The sequence below is a fragment of the Coregonus clupeaformis genome, chromosome 30 (assembly GCF_020615455.1).
Source record: "Coregonus clupeaformis isolate EN_2021a chromosome 30, ASM2061545v1, whole genome shotgun sequence".
Classification (NCBI taxonomy): domain Eukaryota; kingdom Metazoa; phylum Chordata; class Actinopteri; order Salmoniformes; family Salmonidae; genus Coregonus; species Coregonus clupeaformis.
The window spans coordinates 45117592-45127369 of NC_059221.1; the positions used below are offsets into that span (position 1 = coordinate 45117592).

At 46.9% G+C, this 9778-nt stretch overlaps 1 protein-coding gene across 6 annotated transcripts in view; it reads left to right on the plus strand.

Moving 5' to 3' along the window:
* The window catches only part of LOC121546093 (cyclin-dependent kinase 17), an 89460-nt gene that overhangs the window by 71385 nt on the left and 8297 nt on the right, over window positions 1-9778 (plus strand). For all 6 annotated transcript variants that reach the window (XM_041857108.1, XM_041857109.1, XM_041857110.1 and 3 more), the window contains 2 exons: window positions 9203-9259; window positions 9605-9719. In XM_041857108.1, coding sequence (XP_041713042.1) covers window positions 9203-9259; window positions 9605-9719 — 172 coding nt within the window. The remainder of the gene's footprint in view (window positions 1-9202; window positions 9260-9604; window positions 9720-9778) is intronic.

Genomic DNA, 9778 nt, shown 5'->3' on the forward strand with positions numbered 1-9778 from the left:
ACGCCAACTCAGACGTAGGACTAACTGTTGCCTCTACTGTGGTGGTTCGGGACATTACCTCGCCACCTGTTCCCGGCGGTCGTCAAACTGCGCGGCTCGCTAAAGTTGGGAGGACTTTTAGCGAGCCAGTTTCGACCTCTCAATACCTCTGTCAGACCCCGTTTCCCGGCTACCCTTGTGAACAGGAATCAGAGCTTAGCGATTAACGCTTTATCGATTCAGGTGCCGATGGAAGCTTTCTTGATGCCGAGTTGGTGGAACAGCTGGGGCTTTCCAAGGAGCAATTGCCGGAAGCCATTGAAGCGACCACTCTGAACGGCAGTAGGCTGGCACGTATCACGATGAGGACTGAACCGGTTAAGATGCTGTTGTCGGGGAATCATTCGGAGATGATTTCATTCTTCATTCTGCCGTCTTCCCATGTTCCTCTGGTCCTTGGATACCCCTGGCTGAAGGAACACAATCCCACGTTCGATTGGGTGACGGGCAAGGTAACGAGTTGGAGCCTTGATTGTCATGCTAACTGTCTCAAGACTGCCTGTCCCCATTCGGTTCCCAGTCAGGTGATTGAGGCTAAACCCCCAGATTTGTCCCTGGTTCCCGAGACATATCACGATTTGGGGGAAGTGTTCAGTAAGCAGAAGGCTCTGTCACTCCCTCCCCACCGACCATATGATTGTGCCATCAACCTGTTCCCTGGAGCTGTCTACCCCAAGGGAAGGTTATACAGTATCTCCCGCCCTGAACGTGAGGCTTTGGAGACCTACATCAAGGAGTCCCTAGCTGCTGGTCTCGTTCGTCCCTCGTCATCACCCCTGGGGGCAGGATTCTTCTTTGTGGGTAAGAAGGATGGCTCTCTTCGACCGTGTATTGATTATCGGGGGTTGAATGACATCACGGTCAAGAACAAGTATCCCCTGCCCTTGATGAGTTCTGCCTTCGACTCCTTACAGGGTGCTACGGTGTTCACCAAGCTAGACCTCACGCAATGCGTATCACATGGTCCGGATCAGAGAGGGAGACGAGTGGTTGACGGGTTTCAATACACCGATGGGTCACTTCGAGTATCAGGTGATGCCGTTTGGACTGACCAATGCTCCAGCGGTATTCCAGAGTATGGTGAATGACGTCCCTGAGAGACATGATCGGTCTCTTTGTGTTTGTTTATCTGGATGACATTCTGATCTTCTCGAAGGAACCTTCCGACCACGTCCAGCATGTCCGGCAGGTTCTGCAGCGATTGTTGGAGAATCGCCTGTTCGTGAAGGCCGAGAAGTGCGAGTTTCACGCCCACACGACATCCTTTCTCGGGTACATCATCTCCAGGGGAGAGATTAGGATGGACCAGGAGAAGGTTAGAGCGGTTCTGGAATGGGCCCAGCCCGGTACGAGATTGCAGCTCCAGAGATTTTTGGGGTTTGCGAATTTCTACCGCAGATTAATCCGGGATTACAGCCGTGTGGCCGCTCCGTTAACTGCCTTGACTTCCAGTATCAGGAGCTTCAAGTGGAATCCGGAGGCGGATCGAGCGTTTCTGGATTTGAAGAGGCGATTCACCAACGCACCGATTCTCTCTCAACCGGACACGGCCCGTCAGTTCGTCGTTGAAGTGGACGCGTCTGATGTGGGAGTTGGCGCCATCCTGTCGCAGCGATGCTCCACGGACAGTAAACTCCATCCCTGCGCCTACTACTCCGTCGCCTTTCGCCTGCGGAGAGGAATTACGATGTGGGTAACCGGGAGCTTCTCGCGGTGAAACTTGCCTTGGAGGAGTGGCGCCACTGGTTGGAGGGGGCGGAGCAACCGTTTATTGTCTGGACTGACCACAAGAATCTTGCTTACGTGCAATCGGCTAAACGTCTCAACTCCCGTCAGGCCAGGTGGGCGTTGTTTTTCGGACGATTCAAGTTTTCCCCTGACGTTCCGACCTGGATCTAAGAACGGCAAGGCGGACGCCTTGTCCCGGATGTTCTCCAAGACGGAGGAGAGTGGGTCCAAGACCGAGACAATTCTCCCCCGGAACTGCGTCGTGGGAGCAGTTATGTGGAAGATTGAGGAGGAGGTGCTGGCGGCCCTTCGGACTCAGCCCGGTCCCGTAACGGTCCACCCGGTCGGTTGTTTGTGCCTGAGTCGGTTCGTCCTGCTGTCCTCAAATGGTCCCACGCCAGCAAGATGGCTTGTCACCCTGGCGTGGCTCGGACAATGGCGTTTCTTCGCAGACGTTTTTGGTGGCCTGCCATGGCCGAGGATACTCGGGGTTTTGTTGCTGCCTGTCCAGTGTGTGCGCAGAATAAGAGTACCAATCGGCCCAGCTCTGGACTACTTCACCCCCCTTCCTATTCCCCGGCGACCATGGTCGCATCTGGCCCCTGGACTTCGTCACTGGGCTGCCCGCTTCTGAGGGGAACACGGTCGTTCTGACTATCGTGGACAGATTCAGCAAGTTCGCCCACTTTGTGCCAATTGCCAAGCTTCCCTCTGCCTCGGAGACGTCCGAGATCCTGGTTAGGGAGGTTTTCAGGGTCCACGGTTTGCCCAGTGATATCGTTTCCGACCGTGGCCCTCAGTTTACCTCTGCTGTCTGGAAGTCCTTCTGTTTGGCCATTGGAGCTACAGTCAGTCTCACATCTGGTTTTCACCCCCAATCCAATGGTCAGGCGGAGAGAGCCAACCAGAAGATGGAATCCACGCTACGCTGCCTGGTCTCTTCCAACCCCACCTCCTGGGTCTCTCAGTTGCCTTGGGTTGAGTATGCCCACAATACTCTCCCTACATCTGCCACTGGGATGTCTCCCTTCCAGTGCCTGTATGGCTACCAACCTCCCCTGTTCCCTTCTCAGGAGAAGGAGCTCTCAGTGCCTTCTGTTCAGGCCCATATTCGTCGTTGCCACCGGACCTGGCATCGGGCCAGAAAGGCACTCCTTAGAGTTTCGGACCGGTATCAGCTCCAGGCGAATCGTCGCCGGATCCCCGCTCCCACCTATTCCATCGGAGATAGGGTCTGGTTGGCCACACGGGATCTTCCGTTACGGACTGAGTCTAGGAAGTTGTTACCGAAGTTCATTGGTCCGTTTGTGGTGGAGAAGGTGATCAATCCGGTGGCAGTTCGACTCAAACTCCCGAGGACGCTCAGAGTCCATCCCACCTTTCATGTCTCCTGCCTCAAGCCTGTTTTCCTCAGTCCTCTGTTGCCTCCTCCGCCTCCTCCTCCTCCTCCTCGGATGATCGGAGGTGGTCCTGCCTACACGGTGCGTCGCATCATGGATTCCAGACGGCGGGGCCGGGGTTTCCAGTATCTCGTGGACTGGGAGGGGTATGGTCCTGAAGAGAGGAGTTGGATTCCGCGGCGACAGGTCCTAGATGCTGACCTCATCAGTGACTTCTACCGCCTCCATCCTGGCGCTCCGGGAGTCCGCCCGGTGGCGTTCGTCGGAGGGGGGTACTGTAACGATCCCGGCAGTCTGAGTCGGGTCCTGTCTGGTGACTAGTTTTCTGTTCGTGATCTCCAGTTTCCCGAGGGTTCGGGAACGCTCCGGGGAGCTCTCTTGATTTCCGCACCTGCATCCCATCAGCAATCTGCACACCTGGTCCTGATCATCACCCTTCTTAGGCTCTGGCCTAACATCCATTCCCTGCCGGATCGTTAGCCATGAACAGTAGGTTTACCCGAGTATCAGGTGTAGAGCTTCTAGCGTTAGTTTTGTTGTTTTGCACCTTGTTGATTTATTGTTTACTTACCTCCGTTTTGTTCCATCTGCAGTCACTCGTCCGGAACCTTCATCCAACCTCTGCCTGGTGATCGGCGGCTGCCGAGCCATGATTGAATCAACCACTGCACCCCCAACAACTAATCAACGCCGCCCGCTCTGTTCCCTGGATTATTCAGCATCACTCTTGAACTTGTAAATAAACACTCACCTTCGTTTCAACTTACCTTGTCCTGGTCTGCTTCTGGGTTCTGGCTTTGTAACTCGTGACAGGTTTCTTCTGTCACGATCGTCTACGAGAGAGGACCAATGCGCAGCGTTGAAGGTGAACATAATATATATTTATTAACTGATCACACGATCAAAACAATAACCAACGATGCGTGACGTCTAAGGTTACAACACGAACAAACCTTAACGGAACAAGAAACCACAACACAAAGTGAAAAGACCGATAGTTAAATATGGCTCCCAATCAGAGACAACCAGCTGACACTCGTTGCCTCTGATTGGGAGTCACTCAGGCCAACATAGATATACAAACATAGACTTACATACCCTGGCTCAACATAACATAGTCCCCAGAGCCAGGGCGTGACACTCTTCCTCTATCTCTTCTCTTTCTCTATCTGTTTCTCTTTCTCTATCTCCATCTGTTTCTCTTTCTCTATCTGTTTCTCTTTCTCTATCTATTTCTCTATCTCGTTTTCTTTCTCTTTCTCTTTCTCTTTCTCTTTCTCTTTCTCTATCTCTTTCTCTTCTCTTTCTCTTTCTCTATCTATTTCTCTATCTCTTCTCTATCTCTATCTCTATCTCTTTCTCTTCTCTTTCTCTTTCTCTATCTGTTGCTCTTTCTCTATCTGTTGCTCTTTCTCTATCTATTTTTCTTTCTCTATCTCTTTCTCTATCTGTTTTTCTTTCTTTATCTCTTTCTCTTTCTCTATCTCTTTCTCTATCTGTTTCTCTTTCTCTATCTGTTTCTCTTTCTCTATCTCTTTCTCTATCTATTTCTCTATCTCTTTCTCTATCTGTTTCTTTTCTCTATCTGTTTATCTATCTCTTTCTCTATCTGTTTCTCTATCTCTTTCTCTATCTGTTTCTCTTTCTCTATCTCTTTCTCTATCTGTTTCTCTTTCTCTATCTGTTTCTCTTTCTCTATCTGTTTCTTTTCTCTATCTGTTTATCTATCTCTTTCTCTTTCTCTATCTGTTTCTCTCTCTTTATCTCTGTTTCTCTTTCTCTTTCTCTATCTCTTTCTCTATCTGTTTCTATTTCTCTATCTGTTTCTCTTTCTCTATCTGTTTCTCTTTCTTTATCTATTTATCTTTCTCTATCTGTTTCTCTTTCTCTATCTCTTTCTCTATCTCTTTCTCTTTCTCTATCTGTTTCTATTTCTCTATCTGTTCTCTTTCTCTATCTGTTTCTCTTTCTTTATCTATGTATCTTTCTCTATCTGTTTCTCTTTCTCTATGTCTTTCTCTATCTCTTTCTCTATCTGTTTCTCTTTCTCTATCTCTATCTCTATCTCTTTCTCTGTCTGTTTCTCTTTCTCTTTCTCTATCTGTTTCTCTTTCTCTTCTCTATCTCTTTCTCTATCTCTTTATCTATCTATTTCTCTATCTCTATCTCTTTCTCTTTCTCTATCTGTTTCTCTCTCTCTTTCTCTATCTGTTTCTGTTTCTCTCTCTTTCTCTATCTCTTTCTCTTTCTTTTTCTCTATCTGTTTCTCTTTCTCTATCTGTTTCTCTTTCTCTATCTCTTTCTCTATCTCTTTCTCTATCTCTTTCTCTATCTCTTTCTCTTTCTCTATCTGTTTATCTTTCTCTATCTCTATCTCTATCTCTTTCTCTATCTGTTTCTCTTTCTCTATCTGTTTCTCTTTCTCTATCTCTATCTCTATCTCTATCTCTATCGCTTTCTCTATCTGTTTCTCTTTCTCTATCTGTTTCTCTTTCTCTATCTCTATCTCTATCTCTATCGCTTTCTCTATCTGTTTCTCTATCTCTATCTGTTTCTCTTTCTCTATCTGTTTCTCTTTCTCTATCTGTTTTTCTGTCTGTCAACCCCCTGTCTCTTACGTGGCATCAGTTGCTTCACACGTACGCACACGCACACACACACACACACACACACACACACACACACACACACACACACACACACACACACACACACACACACACACACACACACACACACACACACACACATACACACACACACACACACATACACACATACACACCCTTATTTGTTTTTTGTTGTTTCATTTTGTTCCACTAAAGTAGGTTTGACCTAGTTCTGTTCTGCGAGCAGAGAGCAGAGAGCCAGTGAAGCGTTGGGAATGGAATGAACCCATAACCCAGCTGATATATTAGTTAGGAGTAACACTGGCTTATCGGGGGAACCATTGTACCACACACACATAATATACACTCGCGCACACACGCACGCACACACACACACACACACACACACACACACACACACAAACACACACACACACACACACACAGTACATCATCTGTGTGGACAGTACTATACTATACTATACTTTAAGTACCAATGAGCTAAGAAGAGAGGGGGTGCTAGACAGACAGAAAGACCATTGGTAAGGTCATACACACATCCTCCATTGTGTCAGCCACGCTTAAACTACCTGAATGCCTGCAGATGTATTTTCCTGCATGGGGATTGCCTGGGGGGCAAGTGTGTGTGTATGTGTGAGTGTTTATTTTTTCTTTCTTTCCTACTTTCCTACAGCGCCGCTCTCCAACAAGGCTGAGCGACCCTGACACCCGCTGTCACACACACAGATAGGGGAGAGCTGTGTGTGTTTTGATCTGAATGCATCACCTCAGCGCCCCAAGTGTCAAGGAGAGCCATTGCCAAATTACCCTGTGTACTACTGACAGATTACTGTTGGCAAGCAACCCACAGTCAATATTTTGTTTGACATTTGGGAAAATGTAGCAGGATAATTACATTTTACATTTTAGTCATTTAGCAGATGCTCTTATCCAGAGCGACTTACAGTTAGTGAGTGCATTCATTCAGAGTGTTATGTGATTTAAGCTGGGAAAGTGTAGCAGGATAATGGGATTTAAGATGGGAAAGTGTAGCAGGATAATGGGATTTAAACTGGGAAAGTGTAGCAGGATAATGGGATTTAAGCTGGGAAAGTGTAGCAGGATAATGGGATTTAAACTGGGAAAGTGTAGCAGGATAATGTGATTTAAGATGGGGAAGTGTAGCAGGATAATGGGATTTAAGATGGGGAAGTGTAGCAGGATAATGGGATTTAAGATAGGGAAGTGTAGCAGGATAATGTGATTTAAGCTGGGAAAGTGTAGCAGGATAATGTGATTTAAGCTGGTAATTTGTAGCAGGATAATGTGATTTAAGATGGGAAAGTGTAGCAGGATATTTTGATTTAAACTGGGAAAGTGTAACAGGATAATGTGATATAAACTGGGAAAGTGTAGCAGGATATGTGATTGAAGCTCGGAAAGTGTAGCAGGATAATGTGATTAAAGCTGGGGAAGTGTAGCAGGATAATGTGATTTACACACATTTTTGTGTGATAGAGAAAGAGAGTGTTTGATATGTGTATGAGTTTAGCGTCAGAGGATTTCTGTTGGGATCTATGTTAATACACACACACAGGCATACGCACACACACACACACACACACACACACACACACACACACACACACACACATACACACACACACACACACACAACCACACACACACACACACACAAGGTATACGCACGCACACACACAGGCATAAGCACACACACACACACGCACAAACTGGCATCTGTGTGTAAGTGTGTCAACCTCAGTCCGAGGCGAGCCTCTCACTGCACTGGTTTCTGGGCATGCCTTTAAAGAGATCACATGCCTCATTAGTTAACTTGGTCAATGGAGACCCCCCCCTCCCACACACACACACACACACAGTCACATTATGGCGCAAAGGAACATAGGTCACATGACCATTTCTCACAGACACAGAAGAATAACATTTTTGGTGAGAGAGAGAGAGAGAGAGAGATAGTGAGAGAGAGAGAGAGAGAGAGAGAGAGAGAGAGAGAGAGAGAGAGAGAGATAGCGAGAGAGAGAGCGAGAGAGAGAGAGAGCGAGAGAGAGCGAGAGAGAGAGAGCGAGAGAGAGAAAGAGAGAGAGAGAGAGAGAGTGAGAGAGAGAGAGGAAACGATGGGAAGGGACGGGTGGAGACGGAGAGGAATAAAAGAGGAATAGAGGGATGACATAGAAGGGGATAGAGAAAGATGCAAGGCAGAGAGAAGAAATGGAAAGAGTCAAATTCTGATGGACAGACCGTGACAAAGACTCAGACAGAGATGGAGAGAGGGATGGAGAGATACAGAGGGAGAGAACGTTATAGACAGAAATATTAACTGAAGTATATGAAATTGCACTACTCACACATGCAGATACTACACTAGATATCTAAGGATGTTTATTAATTTATACTGCATATCCTGTTAACAATTGCTATAATTATAAAGTCACATATGTGCTTAAATATGTGATGTCTATCATTCCCATTTACAGTGTTGAGTAGGATGGAGTTGCCCCTGTATGGAGATCAGTTTTGCATTCTCTGCATAATGATTATGGTTTGAAGTGGGGGATGGTAAGCTGTTCCTAGATCAGTTTTGCATTCTCTGCATAATGGTTACGATTGGGAGTGGGGGATGGTAAGCTGTTACTAGATCTGTGCCTACAGGCAACCTCTTGCTGGAGCGTTGGAATAATATGATCAGAATTCTAGTTCTACAGTTGGAATTGCAATTGGATATCTCCATTATGTCAAGTGATATATTTAACCTGTACTCTGCTGCCTCCTAGTGGTCAACCCCTGTACGTGTTACAGACATATTCAGAGTAGAACTAATGATCACTAATAAGAGTGACATCACTAAGAAGACGTATAATCATGAAAGGAGGGATGGAGGAAAGAAAGGATGGAGGAAGAAATGGAGTGGGAGAGAAATGGAATCACACACACACAGACACACTCACACACAGGCACACAGACACACTCACACAGACACACACACACACACACACACACACACACACTCACGCTATGTTTCTATTATTATAAGACATGCTGGTGAGCGTGTGTGAGAGAGGGGATTTTTACCTCTGTCTTCATATCTATTACCTCTGAAGAAGCATTAATGTGTGTGTGTGTGTGTGTGTGTGTGTGTGTTGAGAGCATAGAATCAGGTTAATGTGTCCTAGCTGTCTCTCTGTCTCAGGAACAGCAGTGGTGATGCCCCATGGGCTCAAATATGCTCAGGGAGCACTGGAGCACAGGGCCCTGCAGTTGCAGAGCATGTGGTCAGAGATCAGAGTTTAGATGTCAACAACCTGTACTGGCCTTAAGTACTGTTACTACATGAAGGTAGTCTGTTGTTCACACTCATCATTCACTCAATTATTTTCTCTCCCCCAGTCTGAAATCGGCTTTGGCAAGTTGGAGACGTACATCAAACTAGACAAACTTGGGGAGGTAAGATTACCAGTAGCACATTGTTACAGACTTGCACAAACACACACACACCATAGCAAAACCATATCAACACACACACACCATAGCAAAACCATATCAACATACACACACCATAGAAAAACCATATCAACACACACACACCATAGCAAATCCATTTACACCATTCACAAAATCTCTCTCTCTCTCTCTCTCTCTCTCTCTCTCTCTCTCTCTCTCTCTCTCTCTCTCTCTCTCTCTCTCTCTCTCTCTCTCTCTCTCTCTCTCTCTCTCTCTCTCTCTCTCTCTCTCTCTCTCTCTCTCTCTCTCTCTCTCTCTCTCTCTCTCTCTCTCTCTCTCCCTCTTTAGGGGACTTATGCCACAGTGTTTAAGGGGCGAAGCAAGCTGACAGACAACCTGGTGGCTCTGAAAGAGATCCGATTGGAGCACGAGGAGGGGGCTCCCTGCACCGCCATCAGAGAAGGTACCGCCCCCTTCTCCAAATCCTATGATAGAAAAGAAAGACACAAAGTGAAAACATGG